At 40.2% G+C, this 22,323-nt stretch overlaps 2 protein-coding genes across 3 annotated transcripts in view; both read left to right on the top strand.

Annotated features, from left to right (window-relative positions):
• Window positions 1-8,593: 8,593 nt before the first annotated feature.
• The window catches only part of si:ch211-266o15.1 (zinc finger MYM-type protein 4), a 43,843-nt gene continuing 30,113 nt past the window's right edge, over window positions 8,594-22,323 (top strand). The window contains exons 1-9 of one of the 2 annotated variants that reach the window (XM_034205950.1): window positions 8,594-8,926; window positions 11,813-12,380; window positions 13,826-13,878; window positions 13,957-14,097; window positions 14,388-14,451; window positions 18,757-18,953; window positions 19,613-19,737; window positions 21,038-21,260; window positions 21,363-21,575. In XM_034205950.1, the coding sequence (XP_034061841.1) occupies window positions 8,882-8,926; window positions 11,813-12,380; window positions 13,826-13,878; window positions 13,957-14,097; window positions 14,388-14,451; window positions 18,757-18,953; window positions 19,613-19,737; window positions 21,038-21,260; window positions 21,363-21,575 (1,629 nt within the window). In that variant the 5' untranslated portion in view covers window positions 8,594-8,881. Of the gene's footprint in view, window positions 8,927-10,242; window positions 10,376-11,812; window positions 12,381-13,825; window positions 13,879-13,956; window positions 14,098-14,387; window positions 14,452-18,756; window positions 18,954-19,612; window positions 19,738-21,037; window positions 21,261-21,362; window positions 21,576-22,323 lie in introns of those variants that run through there. The other variant, XM_034205951.1, reaches the window with a different exon arrangement.
• LOC117539696 (piggyBac transposable element-derived protein 4-like) lies at window positions 15,685-18,158 on the top strand. Its single transcript, XM_034205952.1, has 2 exons — window positions 15,685-15,845; window positions 15,926-18,158. The coding sequence occupies exons 1-2, from the start codon at window positions 15,803-15,805 to the stop codon at window positions 17,389-17,391; spliced, it is 1,509 nt and encodes a 502-aa protein (XP_034061843.1). The 5' UTR covers window positions 15,685-15,802; the 3' UTR covers window positions 17,392-18,158.

Below are 22,323 nucleotides of genomic sequence, written 5' to 3'. Positions count from 1 at the left end.
GCTCTTAGTATTGACAAATATTGATTGAAATGTGTTGCTGCACAGGTCACCTGTAGCTCTCTGAAGAGATGGGTGATGTCATTTGTGTACTTAATTATAATTAAGTACTTACAGTATGCAGAATTCTGAGTATTCTCTGAATCGGGTGCCTTTTGGGTCTTTATATCTTTGAAAAATTAAACCAAAATGTTTGGTCATAACATCTGGTATTGGACTACTTACATTTTCCCACCTCAGTCACAAAATATAAATAATTACTAGGAATTTCCTTGAAAAAATTTAACAGGGTTGAAGTTTTTGACAAAAAGTAGGCATGAGACCTTGTTTAGCTAAGATATGGCACCACATGGAAGTCAAGGACATTACAAAATTGTAATATTTTGCAAAACTATTGTTTATTTTTGTAATAAACAATTATTTACTATTATTAATTCATACAACAGAGTTGAAATGTTGAGCTTGTCAATCTTAATCTGAAAATACAAAAACTGAAATATAGGTAAGAGAAGACACTGACACTTTTGTGATGTAATTCCCTCAATGCAGATCACACATGGACTGATCCATTATTTTAATAGGAGGGTAAATGGTATGGCGTGACGGGGTTGAAACAAACTGAGGGACAATATTGCAATTTCATAGATAATTCAAGTATTTTTTCAGAATTGATTTTTGATCAGTTAAAGTTGACAAGCATATGATTATATTAGCAGCAACATTTTGGGATAATTGGCCATTTTGATTTGTTTAATATTAAATGAATATGTAATAATGCTTAGTGAGGACATGCAAATATGTCTGTCTAAGACAACCAATTTTTTTTTAAACAAAATATATATTTAATTGTACATTGTAATGCAAAACAACCTGTTCCATTAATTCATTGCTTTAAAATACATTTTGTAGTTTCCTTTCATTTAAAATGGTTGAGGTAAGCTTGGGGGACTCAAAGGGCACCCGATTGTTTGTCTGAACACCTTGTTTCTCTTGTGCATTAAGAACACTTGTGTTAGGGCATGAATTAACAATAAATAGGTTATATACAGTATAAAATACCACGTACTGGCCGCCCTCCTATGCCACCCTGGCATGACCTCTTGCCTCCCCTTTGCCCCCCCATGTAAAATGTTCTAGAACCGCAACTGCCGCTACGTTATTTTAATATGCATGGTTAGGGGCGGGCGTAGGTATAGGTGTGACGCTGCGAACCCCGGAATCATAACTGATTTAAACTATTGCCAGGCAACGAGGTCTAGCCTGTGCTACGGACCTCTCAAACATACACGTAAGTTACTGAATTGCCACGAACATTGTGTTATATAATCGGTTTATATAGGCTTTAATTGAAACTGTGTGTGTTGTTCCTTGGCTCAACTGTTCATAGTGCCAAGTGATATATTAAGATAAGGACTGCCATGCCTGACGTCGCACATATTGCACCCTCGGTGCACAAGTGTTTGTTTGATCCGTGAATATATATTTGTGATTTAATCAATGACTTGTACTTGTTCTATGTCTGTATATATTTTAGTTTTCACGATGATTGAAAGACCATTAAAGAAACTGCATCCGTCGAGACTCTGCTGTGATTATTGCCGAGGGCAGCTACAGGTCCTACCAAGTATAATATCTACTGACCAAACAGGTTTCATGCTTGGAAGACACTCGTTTCATAACACAAGGAGGCTCTTGAATATCATTGGCTTATCTAGTTCATGCAGTCCGGAATTGATTATTTCACTAGATGCGGAGAAGGCCTTCGACAGGGTGGAATGGAACTTCCTTTTTTTTGTGTTGCAGAAATTTGGTTTCAATTCAGAATTTATATCTTGGGTCAAATTGCTTTATGCCTGCCCAGTCGCCTCAGTCCACAAATTATCGTTATACGCCGACGACCTCCTTTTATACATGTCTAATCCAGCTGCCTCTCTTCCCGTGGTTCTAGATATCCTCTACAAATTTGGGTCCTATTCAGGCTATAAACTTAACCTCCACAAGAGCAAAGTTTTCCCCATCAATTCTACAGCTAAAAGTATACCCACAGCTTTTTTCCCTTTCAAATATTCTACAGACGGGTTTAAATATTTGGGGGTGCATATTACTGACTCAATTGATCGCCTATTCTCAAAAAAATTCTCTCCTCTCCTTGAGAGGTGTAAACTGGACTTTGTCAGATGGTCTGCACTCCCATTATCCCTAGTGGGTTGTGTTAATTTGGTTAAAATGGTTGTTTTACCCAAGTTTCTATATATTTTCTCACATATCCCCATCCTTATTAAGAAGTATTTTTTCAAATTGCTCGATCAACTAATAAGCTCTTTCCTCTGGGGCAAAACAAATCCACACATCAGAAGATCAGTGCTACAGCTCCCAAGGGCTCTTGGAGGCTTGGCATTGCCCAATCTCCTACACTATTACTGGTCCTGTAATATTCATAAACTTTTATACTGGTTTAACAATGCTGCAGACAGCTTACGCCCCAGGTGGGTGGATATGGAACTTGCATCGTCTAAACTCTCTCTTCACTCCCTGGTTTGCTCCCAACTCCCTCTGTCTACCTCCAACTTCACCTCAAATTCAGTGGTAACTAACACCATTAGAATTTGGATTCAATTTAGGAAGAGCCTAGGCCTCCATAGGGCCTCAGATCTCTCCCATTGTAAATAACCACCTATTCCTGCCCTCTTGCACCAATATGGCCTTTCGGACTTGGTTTGACAAAGGGTTAACCAAATGTAGGGACCTCTACAACCAGGGGACTTTTATGTCCTTCCCTGAGCTCTCGAAGAAATTCGACCTGCCTAGAACCCACCTATTTCGTTTTTTTCAGACAAGGCATTTTGTCCAGAATCAGAACCCCAAATTCCCGAGTCGTCCCCCAGAAACCCTGGTTGACTTGTTAGTGGCGCTTGATCCCAAACAAAAGCGGCTAATTTCTAGCATTTACAGCCTTATCAGTTCTGCTATTGACAGCCCAGCGACCGGCCCCAGGGATTCTTGGGAGCAGGAGCTTGGAATCACACTGCCCGATGATTATTGGCAACAAGTTTTACGGTTGGTTCACTCCTCTTCAATCTGTGCAAGGCACGGCCTCCTACAGTGTAAAGTTGTGCACAAAGTTCACTACACTAACTTGAGGCTATCTCGGATTTACCCCAATGTAACTGACTCTTGTAATAGGTGCAAACAATCCCCAGCCAACCATTCCCATATGTTCTGTCTCTGCCCTAGGCTCACCACATTCTGGTCCGATGTCTTCAAAACTCTTAGCACAGCATATAATACTACTATCCTTTCAGATCCTCTCTTGGTCTTGTTTGGTGCCCCCCTGCAGCCTGTCACCTCTAAAGTTATACAGACTGTTCTAGCCTTTGCCACCCTGTTAGCCAGGCGACTTATACTCCTCAATTGGAAACACGATCAACCTCCATCTCATAGTAGGTGGGTGAAAGAAATGTTACTGTCCATTAGACTCGAAAAGCTTAGGTTTTCCCTCAACTGCTCCTTAAGTTCTTTTGAAAAAACGTGGAGACCTTTCTTAAATCATATTGAATCTCTGACATCCCTGCCTGACTGTGACGACTGTTTTTTTTTGTTTTTTTTCCCATACTTATGTATTTGTTGTATGTATTTTGTACTGTTTACATTTTGTGTACTGAGAAGTGTTCTCCTTTGGGTGGGATTGTGGGAGGGATAAAATGACGGGGAAAAATGGAAGAATGGAAGTTCTCTGTGACACTGCTCTGTTGTTTTGTTGGTCTAATTCAGTGTTTCTCAAACTTTTTCATACCAAGGACCACTTAACCAATAAAAAAACACTCGCGGACCACCTAACTCCACAAATGTCCAAAAACACATCGGTTTTTACAAATTGCCTGAAAATGGTACAAACAAGTGGCAACATGTGTGATGAAGGTGTTTATCTGGGCTATATTATGCAATCGAAAGTGAAACTTAAGCTCGCTCCATTGCGGAGATATTCCCGCGAGAGTGCGAAAAACTTTTATTTATTTCAAATGTGAAATTTTACCAATATACTCACGGACCACTAGGGGGCGCTCACGGACCACCAGTGGTCCGCGGACCACACTTTGAGAAGCACTGGTCTAATTGCTTCCAATAAAGAAAGTTGATAAAAAAAAAAGAAGAAAAAAAAACCTGGATGTCCTATAAGCTCAGGCCCTGAGAATATGTAGTGGAGCTTTTAAAACATCTCCAGTATCAGCAATACAGGTGGAAATGGGAGAAATGCCTTTAATGATAAGAAGAATGAAGTTAATGTTGGCATACTGGGTAAACCTTCAGGGGCATAGTGATAGTCATCCTGCGAAAAGTATCTTGAAAGATTGCTGGGAGCACAATGAGTCACATTTAACAAGTTTTGGATGGATTGGCGATGTTAAAGCAGCAAGTATAGGTTTGAATCAAATACAGTATTTCCCCACAGTTCCAATCTCGTCCATTCCACCCTGGTTGTTCCCATTGCCAAGTGTAGACCTCAATATACGAGAGGAGTTAAAGGAAAATAAAGAACTACCAGTATGGCGCATAGTCCAGAATTATTTTTGCAAGATATCACTCAGACTCAACAATCATATTTACAGATGGCTCCAAAGATCCAGAGACAGGGCGTGCAGGGGCAGCAGTTTATATCCCAGTGAGTAATACACATATAAAGAAAAGGGTAACAGACCATGTGTCAGTATACACCACAGAGTTGTTGGCATTGGTGTTGTCATTGAAATAGATAGAGGAGAAAGAAATACATAATAGTGTAATTGCATCTGACAGCTTTTCAGCATTATCAAGTATACGATCAGGCAGATCTTCATTTAGAATGGACATAATAAATGAAATATTTCTAATTTTATATAAAATGCAAAACAAAGGCATAGCAACTCGTTTCATCTGGGTTCCTGCTCATGTTGGTGTGGAGGGAAATGAACAGGTGGATATTCTGGCCAAACAAACACTCAGAATTATGAACATAGACATAGAAGTTCCACTCAGCAAAGCGGAGGTTAAAACATTCATACAGAAATATGCACAAACAACATGGCAAGAACATTGGGATCTTAGTGATACAGGAAGACATCTTTATAAAATTCAAAGGTATGTGGGGGATGGAAGGAAGGTAGGGTTTAAAAGAAGGGAGGAAAATGTCATTTCTCGGATGAGAACAGGTCATACCAACACACTCTCACTCCCTAAGCGTCCAGGAGCGACATTTGGTCAGTGTCCGTGGCGTCCAGTTGTGACGCTCCTAGGCTCCTTCAGCGTCATAAAGGGACGCAAATAGCTTTCAACTGATTGCAATGTATTCCCATCTGCGGCGGGATTTGACGCTCATGGAAGCACGGCATTCGTTTGTGTCGGCTGCCCTTAAAGGCAATGTGAGCGTCCATTCCCATTGGATAACGGAGAATTGTACACCCGGAAGTAAGTATTCCTCTTACTGTCGATTGATTTTACAGTGATATCTGCACTACTCATCGACTAAAAAACACCAGATTATCCTTGTTAATTACACAACATTGATTGGTTTAAATTGTGTGCAATGCTTTTGTATTTTTCCCCTTCGATTCGGAGAAACAAATATTTGTTCGGAGTAAAGGATGGCAGAAGACACTACACTACCCAGAATCCCCAGCTATCGTTTGGACTACACCATGTGCTCTGTTTGACAAACCCCGTGATAGTCCTCAAGCTCTGTGATTGGAGAGTGTGCTCCGAGGGTTACGCCGATTCGCGAACAGCACTTGAAATGGGATGGAACTACGACAGACTGTCCAAAACTGGATTTGAACGGGTCCACCGCGTCCTCCCCTCCCCCACCCCGTCCCCAAAACTACACATGCTGGCTATTGTGTTTCGCAACATGTTCTCTATCTATGGCACGTCTCTACTGGGAGTTGTAGTTTTAAAAGACGTTTTCGTATTTCCCATAATAAGAAGTTGCCAGTATTAAACTGTGTACATCCCTGGAGGTTTAGGGGATAGGAAACACTCAAATTTAAAACATATAATTAATAAATGGGTGAACATTGCTTGTGCCCATAATGGGCAGCATTAATATATATACACACATGCCAGCTAAGGTCAGAAGAGCTTTATTTAACAGCTGGTCTTATGTTTGTGACCCCTGTTGTTAATTGATAACATTACATTACATTAATTGATAAGCCTGAAACATGCACTTGTCAAGGTTCAGAGGCACATTTTGCAAATATGGCAGTTGCCATCGATCAGCTTAAGATAAGATATACTTTATTGATCCCAAGTTGGAACATTTGCGTTACATCAGCATGTGTAACAGTTGTAAATATGCAGTGGTGTTTATTTGTAAATCATTTAGTATAATCACACAAATTCTGTGTTTTATATTTAACAATTCTGTGTTCTTTATTTATTGATTGTTCAATACCTGACAAGGCCGGAGATGAAATATCTACATACATCTTATAAGAGTATAATACATTATGTATAATATCAGTTAAAATAAGTGCTTCAACATAGTTAACATTGCTGGAGGTATGCACAAATATTGATAGATGTCTTGTAATGCACTATTGAGGAACCTGCGACCCAAGTTTTTCATTCAATGCAGAACTACACCATAGTTGTGTATATGATATGTCAATAAACCTTAGAAAATCTTGAAATCTTGAAAGGGATGTGCAAAATAGTCATTATATACAGTCTTTAATTAACTATTAGTAGAGAATAACGAGTAATGAATATACTTTATAGGGATCCTATTAATATCTAATAATAAAAATAATGAAATTAAATAACATGGTTTAACCACTAGGTGTCCCTTTATATCAGCTGTGCACCTTTATTGTGTAAATATAGCCTATCTACCAATTGGATCAAATATAAAAGTCAGCCGAATTAGTGTTGATACTGCAAGGAGACGTATTGTGTGAAAAGAAATGTAAGATGTTGTTTAATGGCTGATATATTTATGATCCACGTCACGTTTTCAGTTCCTCATGTTTGTCTAGAAGTCTTCTCATCAGGGCTCTATAAATACAGAACTACGGCAGATATGTAATATTTAATGCAGCCGAACAGTGTATTACAATGCCGTTATGTGATGACTTTCAAAGAGAAAAGCAAGCACACTCGGAATAAAGTATTATTATTTTTTATTTTTATGTTTTCGGTCTGTTTCCGGTATTTGTTAATGACGATGTGCTGTAAGATGTGAGACTGGAATTGCACAGGGGAAAATAACGTAGGCTATCTTTAGATGCGGATTTTGTTAAACTAATATGTTTGCGCTGTGGACCAACACTATACATTGACGGGGAAGGGGGTAGCAATAAAGATAACACCATTAAACAGTTACACAACATAACATAAATAATATCGATAGCAGCGTCCCTAGCAACCACCTTGGTAACAATGAAAACGTCGCGATTTCCTGAAGTAATCTTCGTAATAATAACTAGCAAACTAAAGATCATGTACATCCACTGCACACATAATCTGAAATAACAACTCATATTTCTCGCATCAAATGACATCAAAACGCATTTTAATGGCCAAACTAACTTTAAAATAGGCATTTTCCACCGAGAATAAAACGAAGTTCGGCCATGTTTTCTTTTTCTGCAGGGAGAAATTTGAAGATCACGTGACATAGACGCCAGCCATTGGAATGAAGGTGAAAAAAAAACGGGGTTTGTCAAACAGAGCACATGGTGTAGTCCAAACGATAGCTGGGGATTCTGGGTAGTGTAGTGTCTTCTGCCATCCTTTACTCCGAAAACATATTTGTTTCTCCGAATCGAAGGGGAAAAATACAAAAGCATTGCACACAATTTAAACCAATCAATGTTGTGTAATTAACAAGGACAATCTGGTGTTTTTTAGTCGATGAGTAGTGCAGATATCACTGTAAAATCAATCGACAGTAAGAGGAATACTTACTTCCGGGTGTACAATTCTCCGTTATCCAATGGGAATGGACGCTCACATTGCCTTTAAGGGCAACCGACACAAACGAATGCCGTGCTTCCATGTGTCAAATCCCGCCGCAGATGGGAATACATTGCAATCAGTTGAACGCTATTTGCGTCCCTTTATGACGCTGGAGGAGCCTAGGAGCGTCACAACTGGACATCACGGACACTGACCAAACGTCGCTCCTGGACGCTTAGGGAGTGAGAGTGTGTTGGTCATACAGGTCTCAATCATACATTAAGTATAATAGGAAAGCATCCAACCGGAAAGTGTATACACTGTAGCCAGCCAGAAACTGTTGAGCATGTTTTACTGCTTTGCAGGAAATATAGTACTCAGAGAAATGTGCTTTTCCAGACACTCAAGAAAGCAAAATTCCATGACTTGTCGCTATCAGGGCTGTTAGGGAAAAAATCAGGCAATATATATTGTGAGATTATTACGTTTCTAAGAGAAATTGATACATTTCAAAATAATCTAGAGTTTTGGTTCTTTGTTTTGTTTGTTTTGTTTATTGTTTTCTGCATAGTCTCTTGTCTACACTCCAGTCCAGTTGGTGGCGGTAATGCACCTAAAAGTTGGTTTGCCAACCGCCAATAAACACTAAAGAAGAAGAAGAAATCCATTTCCGGGTCAATACCGGAGGACCGAGGAGTCGAGGAGGGGAATTTAGAGAATTGAGAAGCCTTCATTGTTTCATGCAAAGCTACAATTACCGTATTTGCACGAATATAGCGTGGTGTATTGTTCACAACAGGACATTTGAATGAGCAGGGGTTAGGCGTGTGGTCCATATGTGAGGACGACTAGAAAGTAAATGCCAATACGCATTTACAACAGCAGACTACTCTTCAACGAAAACATTTTCAAAATTAGTGGAGCAAAGTACTTTCACTGACACGTTCCTACAATGTCTGCAAGCGTAGAAGAAGAGGAAAAGCCACCACAAAACAAGGTAACTACATCGTCCTCGCTCGACACATTCGTCTGTATGTTTAGAGCAGCGTAGTTATGGGGACTTATTAAGGGGGTGGAATATAATAATAATGTTTATGTTTTACTAATCACCAGAAACTAAGAAGCGTTGTATTTTTAGGCGTGAATGCTTCATTTATTTTTGCCAGAAAGCGCCTCACAGAGCCCGCCATGTTCCTACCGTAGGCCAGAGTGGACAATCCGAGCGGTCATTCGCGTTTTTACTTGAAAGTGGCAGCACTTCGTGCATCGGTCACTATGATCGGTTACCTAATCATGTAAAATGCACCTTTTCATATTCTTTAAACATAAATATGTGTCCCCGTTGTCTAGAAAGTCTCACGTAGTTTTTTGGAAAAACAACCCTCCCTGTTTTTCGCCTGCTCAAGATTCCGAAAAAACAGCTTTCTAAAGAGCGAATTAAGATTTGGACTCCTATCTATTGTCACAATCAGAAACTGTATTCGTCCCACAGAGGTATTATTTACATTTTTACAGCTAAAGTGAAGATAGAGACAAACAAAAATGATGCACCATTAGAAAAGGCGTGCACATTATATTTTTAAAATATTATTCGTTTTTAAAGTAACATTCGTAATACATTTCCAATTTTCACTGTGTAACTGCAACAACAAGTTACGATTTTCCATTTAAATTAATATTATTTTATTATGTAGACCTCAGGCTGTTAGAAATGCATTTTGATTACTTATATTAAATGAACTGCAACCAGATAATGTACAAGCCCAACACGAAATATGTCATGTCAAGTAGATTACATATATTTGTATTGCATAGAGATGGGGGAAAAAAAAACATTTTCAAGAAGAGGCTTTGTCCCTTTCTTTAGAATATATTATACTCACTATACTAATAATGAATATACTGCAAAAATAGTTGCTTCCCTGCCATTCTTTTTCATTTGACTGAAGACTTGTTTGCTTACCTTGGTACTTTACATTACATTACATAAGGTATATTTTGATGCCAGTACTTTCGTTATTTTACTTAAGTGAGATATTGTATGCAGGACTTGTACTTGTAGTAGGCTACTTGTAGTACAACTAAAAGTATAGTGAAATATCTGTTAACTTCTTCCACCTCTGCTGTCAGTTACAATCTGCAACCTGGCCATTAGATGTCACTAACTCCCACACCGCCTGCTCCTTTGGCCGGTTCACATTGTTGTTTTTTTGTATCTTCATAAAGTATACTCAAACACATTTAGGAGTTGTCTTGTTTTTACAGTTGTTTTCCCCGTAGCCGACTAAGTTAGCTTGTTAGCTCATTGAGTTGACAGCAGCATCCTGTATGTTAGTATCTGCTTGAATACATAACCTCAGAAGTGGGTGGGTGTTTGGAAGCGCGGCGTCTGCAGCATAATTAAAACATGGCGGATTCAGAGGAATTTAGACTTAAACGATTAAAGGTAAGAAATAAAAACATGGAGCATATGTATAGCAACACATAGGCGGCGAGCTAAATTGAACAGTCGATAAAGCTACATAATACGACACTTAGTTATCAGCTTCCGGTCAAGATGTGCACATTATGCTAACGTTAGCAAGCTAGCTTTCCACCCTGTGGCTTGCTGCTGTTCTGCACTGATGCATGCCCCCACGCCAAACTCTGTCTAACAGCCTGTTTATATCAGCAAACAAAAATACAAAAATAATATGATGCAGGTTTTTTGTCAACCCAAAGAGCTTTTATTATTCCAGCCCTGCAGATGTGTGTTGTAGTGGACTGCTGCTTCCAAAAGCCCCTGCATCGAGGAAGGATGCTGCAAACAAGTGGACATTTTACTAAATTAACATGTTGCCATGAGAATCCCTTGCGTTGCATGTTATTATGACCCGGAAGACTCCAGCAACCAATACAATGTGTGACTGGATTGTGTGGTGTCTGTGTCAGTATAATAATACAAATATGCCCGCACGCCTCAAATCGCCACATTTTAAATGGGCTTTGGTGGGACGCCCCCTCCACACAACTGATAGGACAACATGAGGCCTGCAGCCATTACAATTGAAAATAGAGAGACATTGAGGGCATAAAGGTTAGTCAGAAAGTTCACAATTTTAACCCAAACTGTAAGATAGGCAAAACTCTATGGGATCCTTCTGGGCAAGTCAACGTAATAACAACAGAAGCACACGTGTATTAAACATCTTCATTGCATTGGCTGCATTGATCACCTGCAGGACCCTGATTGTGTGCATGCTGTCTCAATGACATGGTTTTTAAATAGAGAAGAGCCAGAATGATGATCGCCCACCTTAGCTTTTCCTGCTCTTTCATTGCTTATTATATATATATATAAAGTTGTTGATTGATTATGAACACATAATTGTTCTAAAGAAAGTAGTGATGTACAAATGACCCTCTTGGGTCAGGTTTGTGATGAAGGGTTAAACCCTGTTGCATTGTTGTCTGAGATCAAATTAGCTGGAGGGTTGTTAGGGCATTTTATGGTTCATTCAGTTGAGAAATGGAGTAGGAATATGATAGTGGCCTACAGCATGAATATAAGAGAAAAATAAAGAGTGCACCTTTTTTTTTTTTTAAAGAAACTGGAACCAGAACCTGATTAGGTGTCTAAATTCTTCAAATGATTTAAAATAAAGAATTGTGAAGGTTGTGTGAACATTTAAGGGTTAAGTTATGTGTATGTGTATATATATATATATATATATATATATATAGTATTTTTAAAGTAAGGGTAAAAGTTCCACAGTAATGAAAATTGTGTTCCATTTGCCATTATGAGGTTGTAAGCAGTCAGGAGGTTTTACAGTGAAGAAAAGAGTATGAATGAACTTGAATTTCCCTCGTTTTTAAATCCTAACTTATCTCTCCCCCACAGCATGAAGAGCGGCTTTCCAGAGTGTTTGACGAAGTGATGGGGCTTGGACACTTTGCTGACTCCTCCAGGGGCTCTGCCACCTCCTCCAGGAGTGAAGGTCAGGACGAGACAAAAGAAGTCGACACAACTTCAGCACAAGTGGAACAGCAACCGGTTGAAGAGGAGGATAGCAACGGCAGCAGACAAGAAGAAAAGATGGAAGAGGGGGCGGAAGAGTCTTCCTTACCGTGCATTACCTCCCCTTCCGCCGTCCCAGGCTCATCGTTTACAATGGGAACCAAAGAAGTCGGCGGAGGAAGTGGAGGGGCAGCGTTTGATGATGCACAGGATGGACTCCCTGCGTTTGGGCCAGGAGAAGAAGAAGAAGACTGGCACTTTGCCCTGCCGTCGGACAGCCTGGGAGATGTTAATGTGGTAAAGGATAAAAAAAAAATGGCACCAGAAGTGGAGATCAATGCCACACAACGCAAACCCTTCCCTCCTCAGCCCAGAGAGGTGGAGGACGTAAGCACAGAGTCTGCTAACACCTCCCACTCCTCCCAGGACCACACACCTGAAAACAGCCACGGTAAAGTCACACACACATGAGAAGTTTCTGCACACAGTTTTAAAGTAAATGTATCTCCGATGCCATATTTAAATTCTGTTTCTTTGGTGGCCGATAGGTGCAATCGCGCTACAACGGCCCAAAAAACGTCCATTAGTAGAAATGGGCTGCAGCTTCCAAAACTATGCAAATATAAAAACGCAAATGAGTCGTAACGCATGCAAATGAAGAAACATCTTCACCAACTTGACACACTGATGATGTGTCAGGATGTTTTTTGGGCTGTCATTAAAAAAGACACACTGCCATTTTTAATATCAAGTTGGGTTTATTAGTCAAAAAGAGTACTATTTATAAAAAAAAAAGTTATATGGTGTCCTTTGTAAGTCACAAAGTAGCTTTCCAGAAGTCTGGGGAAATAACCTTGATGTCATTGAGACGTAACACTATTAGGGTTGTTATTGCTTTAAAATAAATGGGCATCTATCTATTTAAAGACAGCATTGAGTTGCATTATTGGAATGGGAATTGTAAGAATTATTAATTTGGTAGCTTGTCATATTCTTGATCTAAAAGTCCCAATGTCTTGACCTCTTCTTTGACTGTCCTCTTTTTAAAAATGTGTCCCTTGTAAGTCTGTTTATTTTAGTGTAATTCAAAATGGCTGCACCAAATGTGGCTAGCCGTCACACATCCTTTGTCATCAGCCAAAATCGTATAGAACTACAGAGGTAGCTTTGACATGCTCTTCTGCATAATAATAGCTTTTAGTGAGATTTTCCTTAGAATTTGTATCAGGCTTCTTTTCTCCTTCTCAAGGACATTACAACAGGCTGATGGCCATTACTGTGAAAAGCAACATTTCAGACACATTTTAAATTGGTATCCTCAGCATATTACTAGACTGTTGAAGGTATCATCACATGAAAAAATGGTAGCCATGTTTGAAGGGATTGTGATATTCTTAGCCGATAATAATGTGACTGATTGCTGATACCAAAGTTTGGTTGTTGTTAATAAAACAAGGAAATATCCATTTCAATAAAGTAACTTTACTGGTATAAAGTCATTCAGCACTTTGATAACAAATGTAATCATAGCAATTTATGAAACAACCTTTAATTTAGCCTTTTTAGAGACAGTTGTATTACTCCCATGTGGACGACATTTTCTTTCTCTTTTATTTGTAATCAAATCCCAGCAGTACCCATAGAGGGATTAAGTCAGTAATGGCGGCTTGTGTGACTTTATGTAACAGTTGTTTGAGGTCTGTTGGGTGTGTGAGAGTCACAACAAAACTTCAGCTGAATAAACCGAGACCATTTTTCCACAGAAAGACAATATAAGCAGTTTAAAATGCTTTGCACAAAAGATTGTAAGTGTGCTCAGAGATTGCTTGCAGCAGTGTGTTCATTATCCATTATTTCCTAACTTCTTTGGTGGTATCTTTTCTGCCTTTCTGTCAGGCCGAGGCATCCAGGACCAGGCGGAGGAGACAGAAGATAGCCAGGAGGGAGAGGTAGGAATCGTGGTCATATAATCCCATAACATCTTTAAAAACGTATTGAGATAATTATGAAAACTCTTTATATTTCAGAGGACAGAGGCAGCTCCGATGAAGGACAGTAGTCCCCCTCCTATCAATATTAAAGATGAACCCATCGATGAGGGCTACGACGCTGCGCTGCTGCCTCAGAGCTCCATCAGACAGATCAAAGAGGAGCTGGAGCATCAGGAGGTCAGTTTGGGGAGAGTTGTGTGGATTTGTAATTCTCTTATTGATAAAAAGGACAAGATTTAACTGCAAAACAATAACATATTTGTTTAAAAGCTGCTGAAAGCCCATGCTTTCTGGTGATTGTGAATAATTATAATAATAATACAATGTTTCCTAGCAAAACAGAAACTATACATTTGATCTATTAATCGCTGATGTTGTTTATTAACATGACTTACAACAGTACTACATGAGAGGGAATCATTAACCATTTATAAACAATCTGATCTCCTGATGTGTGCTCCTTTTAGGAAGAGCTGAGGATCAGCTCCGTCTACTCTGTAGGTGGAGGAAACACCTTTGCGTCGCCTACCGGTGAGTTTGTTCATGTGTTCATTAAAGGCCCGAACACACCAAGCTGATCTTGGCCGTCGATGGGCGTCAGGCCGTCGATAAGCGTCGACACGCCCTACTCAGATTGGTGTGTCCCGCACCGTCGTGTCTTTTCAGCCGTGCCGACACCTTTTCGAAAACCCACCGATTCAACATGTCGAATCGGTGGGCAGTCGGCCAAAGGCTGTCGGTAAAAGAAATCACTCTGATTGGCTGTTCAGCTAGTGAATGAAAGCGAAACGGAAGGGACCCAAACAAACTATTAAGAAGGCAAATCTGAGATTTCGTTTAACTCCAGCTCTCGACACAGGTTCGGGAAAGCCCCATGAGCTTCTCGCTGTAGAGTGAAAATGGAACGCACACGCTATGTGTTGTTTGTTTATATCACGCAGTCTGTTCTTCTTCTCTCGGTTATCACGCAGTCTGTCTTCCGGTTGTTGCCTCTTTTGAATGACGAATACACACTACCGCCGCCTGCTGGTAAGGAGAGTTATTGCCACTCACGCATGCGCAGTTCGTACGTGCTTCTTGGCCGTCGGCTGAAGTCTTTGCGGTGTGTTCCAGTGCGACACATGGCCAAGACGCAGAGACGCGAGGCGACACAACAGTCGGGGGTCCGTCTGTGTCAGTTCTTAGGTGTCAGCTTGGTGTGTCCGGGCCTTAACACTAGAACCGCCAAGGGGGTACATTTGACCCCTGAGCATTTTCAAATGCATGTCAATCTGTTAAAATACAACCCCTACATCTCTTATTTCATGACTTTTCCTAAAATTGTTTTATTTATAATTGTGGGATAAAAGAAAAAGAAAATATAAGCATTAATACCTACAACTGCGGAAGGGGGTACATTTTTACCCCTGATGAACAGCTGTCCGCGAGTTGATGTACGTTCACACCACTGGTCCGGTTGCTTAGTAACGCCCATTGTAGAGAAATGTTGATAAAGAAGTGTCATATCACCAGCGAAATACACCATAGGTTAGTGATTCAGATAGAAAACATGGACCCTAACAGAAGAATGAATGTGGAAGAAGCCCTAGCAATGCTCCAGGCGATGAGCGAGGCCGAATCCGAAGGGGGAGAGAAAACCGATGGAGAATCTGATGAGGGAGAGGTCAAAGATCCGTCAACGGAGGAGGAATCCTCATCTGAGGATTGGGAGCCGATACCCCGAAAAAGGCCCAGGGTTCTGGTGGCAGGTAGACTATAGTCCCACATATTCGAACACCCACATCTGAAACTCAAATATATATATCAGTCCTACATATTCTCAAGTGGCAAATTATCACAACCTAATTACCTCCTCTTAGCGAGACCACCCACTCTTCTACCCATGTTATCGCATCAGCCTGCTGACGCTGTGACAGATAAACCAGGTAAGCCTGTAAAGTCTATAAAAACGTAAATTTGACCAATCCATTTTAACAAACTAATTATACATATTTATATTGTTTAGTGTCGGCCCATCATGATTCGCATGAGACTGGCAAGGATGGAACTCTCTGGATACCAGAGAATCCTGGCCTGCGCACTGGGAGAGTGAAGTCTAACAATGTGTTGACAGAAGGAGCCGGCCCAACCGCACATGCACGCCGCAACATAGACGACCCTCTGAGCGCATTTATGTGTCTGATGGACCCTGTGATGCTGATGCACATCTGTGACTGCACGGTGGCAGAGGCGCGCCGGCGTGGAGAGGAAGGATGGAAGTTGAGCTTGGCTGAGCTGAAGGCGTTCATTGCACTTCTTTTAGCGCGGGGCGTGCACAACGAGAGAATTGTGGAAGACTTGTGGTCTCAAGAATGGGGTCTTCCCTTCTTTAGCACAACTATGGCAAGGCACCGATACAGAGATATAATGCGCTTCCTGCGTTTTGATAAGAAAGACACCAGGCGCAGTCGTCTTGGAAATGACAAGTTTGCCCTTGTAAGTGAGGTGTGGGACAGGCTTGTCCAAAACAGCATCGCGTGCTATAAACCAGGGTCCGAAATAACTGCAGGTGAGCAGTTGCTCCCCACAAAGGCAGGGTGCCCCTTTACTCAGTATATGCCCAACAAACCAGACAAATTTGGTATTAAGTTCTGGCTCGCTGTTGATGTGGAGTCAAAATACATGTTAAATGGCTTTCCCTATCTCGGGAAGGATCCGTCCCCTTCTGCAACCCAGAGCCAGGGGGAGAGTGTTGTACTGGAGCTGATGGAGCCGTTTTTGGGGAATGGGAGGAATGTGACGACTGAACACTTTTTCACCTCACTCCCCCTGGCCCACAAACTCCTGGCAAAAAATACAAGCTTGGTGGGCATCACTAATAAAAATAACAAATCACTGCCTCCTTCTGCACACCAACGAGCAGCACTGTTCACCACCAAAGTGATGAAAAGTGACAAAGCAACGCTCACCATCTACCAGGAGAAAAGTAAGAAGAACGTGTGCATCCTCAGCACAATGCACAGATCAGTGGAGATTTGCAATGACACGAAAAAAAAGCCAGAGACAGTCAACTATTATAACAGAACGAAGGTGGGAGTTGACATGCTGGACAAAATGTTGAGACAGTACTCTGCTCGAGCCACAACCAGAAGATGGCCAGTCGCTGTTTTCTATAACATACTGGACATTGCAGCAATGAACGCGTGCGTCCTGTACCGGGGCTGCACCGGTTCAAACCCGTCCCGGCCAGTGTTTATCCTGGAGCTGTGTAAGCTGCTGCGCAATGAGCACATCAGCATGCCCAAAGTAGGCATTTTGCCACCATTCCCCGAAAAGAGAAGGAATTGCGGTGTAAAGCGCAACTGCAGAGAGAACAAAACCACCAAAACATGCATGGTGTGCCAACGTGGTGTGTGTGGACAGTGCAAGGGAATAGTGAACGTTGTGTGTGCTGATTGTGTGTGTGGCTACAGCACAATCACATTTATTTAAGAAAATGCCTGTCAGTGGTGGCATTATTCCTTAATTGTGTCACTAATCATCTCATTTGAATAACCGACTATAACGTTTGTGTCGTTTCTGTTGCAGTTTACATAAAATGTCAAATGGGCTGCCTGTAAAATGTCTTGAGGGATAGCAAGCACCCTGCTTACTCAAAACATGTTATTTTCCAAAATGCATTTAATGTTAAAGGTGGGATAGGTCATTTTGGAGAAACCAGCTCGAGTGCGCTAGAATTTGAAAATACACAGCCGGAAAAAATCTTCCACTTCCTTACAGAGCCCCTCCTCCAAAGCACACGAACGCGCACATGACCAATGAGGGCACGAGATAAGTTTGTGCACAGATGGAAGGCTGACAGGCAGGTAGGCCATCCAGTTACTTTAGCCGGGCCGGCTAAAATGATTGGTCGTGCTTTTTACAGCGCTACGGCTTCCACAGATGACATTTTTTTGTATGGATTTATTGTCAAAGCATTTAATATATTCATTGCTATCGGGATGTTAAGAGCATTCCATGGAATATAAGAAAAAGTCTATCTCGAGCCGGTTTCTCAAACTTACCTACCCCACCTTTAATAAATGTTTTTTTTAATTAAAATGTAATGGTTTATAAAATGTTAATATGTGGTATTTCCTTTTTGTTTGACCGTTGTAATATTTTGAGTAACTTCCAAATGAATTTTAAAATGCGTCGATCTGCACTGAGATAAAACAATTGTAAAATGATTAACACCCTATAAACTAAAGTTTCAACAATTATTTTGTCAAGTCTTACTTATTATTTAAAACAAAGATGAACATGAGCAACCTAACAGCATAAAGAAATATCATTTTTGCGAGTACTGACGCTGTTGTATCTGGGGGTAAAATGTACCCCCCCGACGGTTCTAGGGCTATTGGAATTGTTCTTGTGTCTAGTGTCAGAGGTATCTGTTCTTTGATACTTTCTTGAGACCAGCTGCTAAAAAAAACAGTCTAGAAACGAATAATCCATGGATTTGTTTTAGAAGTAAAACTCATCAAAATATATTTTTACTTTAGTGTTGCACGATTCTGAAAAATTATAATAATTTTTGGTTGATATTGAAATATGATTTGCAATATTAAAGGGACATTTGCAACATTATAATAACATACCAATACATTTTATCATGGTTTTAATATTATAATTGTATTCTGTCTGTAGAACTTCTTTCTATGCCAGGACTTCTTTGCAGTGCTACAATACAAAAACTTGCTCTTACTCAGATTTGGATATTGCACTAGTCAAAATTGCAATTTTGATAATATTTAGATGAATTCTGCAGCCCAATTTTTATTTTCTTAACCAACCTTTCCCGTTTCATCCCCTCAGTGCCGTTAGCAATCCCAGCCCCCCCTCAGACGGCCTATTTTATCCAAGGTAGAGGGACCCTGCTACAAGCCATGGCCCAGATCCCGCTCAGACCCCCTGCTTCAGTCCCAACCTCCCTCCCATCCCTAATTTCTGTCCCCCCACGCCAACCTCCGCCCTCTGTTCCCGGCAGCGTTCGCTGCAGCGGCTGCTCTAAGGTACAGTTGTTCACATATTTATACGTTGATTAAAACACTCATGTTTTATGCATCTCTATTATCATACAATATTGACAGATGTATTTGCTACATTGATCAACCATATAAATGAAACAGTGGTGTAAAGTAACTAAATACATTTACTCAAGTGACATTTTGAGGGACTTGTACTTTACATGTGTTGCTATTTTGTACTTCTGCCCCACTACAATTCAGAGGTAAATTGTGTACTTAAGCTCCACTACATTTTGTACCTTTTTAGTTACTTTGCAAATTTGGATAAATGATGTGAAGTATAATCAAGACCTTAGTTCCACCTGGAGTAAATCACAAGCTACCCTGCAGTATACAAAGTCATTCAAACTAGCTGCACCTTTACCAGCTTTGAGAACACTTTAATGTTCAATCATTATAAAACATATCATATATATTATTCTAAAATGGACCAATCTGCACAACGACTACTTTTACTCTAGGTACTTAAAGTAGATTTTGATGTGAAGACTTTTGTATTGTACTTTTACTTCAGTAACATTTGCACGCTTGTAACAAAGTACTCCCACCTCTGAAATGAAATGATCATGTTTAATGTGTCGGGGTTTGGGCAGTGATGTAGGCTTTTATTCTTTTTAAGTTTATGGCTGTGTCAATGGTTGCAGGTTCTGCTGAAAGGTCAAACAGCGTTTCAGAGGAAAGGCTCCACGCAGCTCTTCTGCTCCACAGTGTGTCTGACGGGCCATCTGCCTCCAGCCAACAAGAACCGACTGTGCTTCCAGTGCAACAGGTTGGTACGCCTTTGATTTCAGTATGAACTGAAATCAGGGTTCTATACAGGCAAGAGTATCCTTAAGCTGTATCTCCTCTCTTTACCTGTAGCTTGTCCTGAAAAAATAATAATATGGCTTTCCGGTGCTCAATCCCCCCTCCATCTGTCTACCATGAAATACCCAATTTACCTGATGCCTTCAAATAAAATCATAACTAATTAAATGTACTTGTATAAGTACAATAATTACACAGAAAAAGTATCAAGTTACTTTATACATAAAAGCAAGTTTGTTAATAAACATACAGCCCTTATAAACTCACCGGCCACTTTATTAGTTACAACTCGCTAGTACCATACAACAATATTCAGGCTGGCTGTGGTGTTTATAGGTCTCCTATAATGCTATTTTTAGGCATATATTATGGGTCTCAGATATATATATATATATATATGTCTATGATGTGTTTTGCTCAAAATACCAAACAGATCATGCATTTTAGACATCCCTCATATCCCTCTCTTTCAGCCCTGTTAGAGAAGTGCTGATTCGGGTCCTTAGCTTGAAAAAAAAAAAAGAGGAGGGTGAGCTTGTGCCTGCTCAGAATTCTGCTACAGATACAGCTAAATGCTCCCGTGATTAAACTCCATATCATGTTCCAAACCACATCAAGGATTATTTCTGAAACAGTATGGAGCTCAAATGCTTTTTCCTTTTTTTTTTTTTTCTGCTTTTTAACACATGTGTTCATGTGTTAAAAACCAGCTAACCAGTACAGGTTAGCTCTGAGTGTTAGTGATGCTTGCTAATGTAAACAAAGACCATATTACATCCAAAACAGTCGAGCATTGTTTCTGATAGCAACGTTTCTGATAGGGCCGTGGGTCCACATTTCAAAAATTACGTTATATCGGACGCAAATCTGGATCAGCTCCGTTTTTCGAGATTTGGGTATGGAGGAAAAGAGAGAGGGTTTTGTTTTCTGACACTTTGAGAGTTCCCTGACACACCGGGGACACATATTCATGTATAAAAGACATCAAAAAGGGCATTTTGCATGATGGGTCCCCTTTAAACAATGCTCAATTGGTACTAAGAAAATATTTATAGTTCAATACTGACTTCTTAAGCTAAGTCCATGCATTTATGTTGGTGCCACTGTTACCTTGACATATATATATATATAAGCTTGAATGTATGCAAAAACAGCATCCATCAACCTCATAATTTCTCTTTTTGTACCTTTTACCACATCTCCTATTCCTTACCTGAGTCTTTTGAACACTGTATTAATTCCTCGTGCTTTTCTCTCTGCAGGGAGATCCTTCAGCCCAGGGACATGGTCACGATCCCCGGAGACAACAACACCCTCCTCAACTTCTGTGGCCAGTTCTGTCTGGCTGTCTTTAAAAACAAGAAGAAACAAGTCGATAAGGTTCCTGAAAAACAACTGGAGAAGAAACCTGAGAGGCCACCTGAGAAACCAGCGCAGCCCCCCTCTGATATACCCTTCTGTGCTGTCTGCAAGATAATCAACAAGGTATGAGACAGATTTGAAAAGAAAGACAGATTTTCAATGTTTGTTGCGTCTTCACTCTACAGTCTGTCTTTCTGTTCCCTGTGTTTATCTTGTCTGCTGCAGATTGAGCATGAGGTCACCCATCATGGTACTCTGTACAGACTCTGTAGTGACAGTTGTTTTGTAACCTGGCGCAAGTCGCGCAAGTTAGCCATGAACTGCTGCGAAGGCTGTGGACTTTACTGTAGCAGCAGCTCGGGCTCCTGTCAGACGCTCACTGTTGACAGATCACAGCTCAACTTCTGCGGCCCTACCTGTATCGGCACCTACAAACAGGTAGGCGTTTGCATAAATTATGTTTTTTTTATAACCTTGTTTTGAGCCTTTTGAAGTAATGATGGTTTGGCATGTAGGATAAACGTATGGCTATACATATTAGCTTATTAGTTTGGGATGACCCAACAGCTTCTGATTATTTCAGCCGATATTCCGTTAAAATATGCAATTAAGAAACAGTTGAAGATGGATTTGTACATGATTCTTTATTCAGTAAACTCACTTTTCATGTGGTATTCCTGATAATGCTGCAATATGGACCAGAAATCCGTGTCAAAATCTGCAGCTGGTAATGTTAGCTGTTAGCATTCGTTGGGCAGCACAGTCCTGCCTGGCTGAAAAAAACGAGCTTTGAGCTAATATTGAGTAACAATATGATGCGTTCAAACTCAATTCAGTAAACATTTTGGAGAAAGAAATCTTGTAAAAATGTGTATGTTAGTAAGAAAGTACAGTTGTTTCACAGCAGTATAAACTAGATAATAGAATATATTATGAACTGTGTAACTACCTTACTTGCTCTTAGCAGCTTATAATACATAAATCTAACTTTTTTTTAACCAAAGCAAATATTCAAATGGAAAAAAACCATTTCGTATCATTTGAATAGTTTTTTTTACGCAAATAACTATAGATGACACTGACAAAAATGACATGTACCAAAGGCATTACTATATACATGACTGTTTATAAAAAGTATAGTGGAGTGCTGAAAAAAAGTTTGCAACCATAACCATGTATACCAGCT

Source organism: Gymnodraco acuticeps, unplaced genomic scaffold (genome assembly GCF_902827175.1).
Source record: "Gymnodraco acuticeps unplaced genomic scaffold, fGymAcu1.1, whole genome shotgun sequence".
Taxonomy (NCBI): Eukaryota; Metazoa; Chordata; class Actinopteri; order Perciformes; family Bathydraconidae; genus Gymnodraco; species Gymnodraco acuticeps.
Note: the sequence above shows the minus strand (reverse complement) of the source record. Positions and strands in the feature narration are given on the sequence as shown.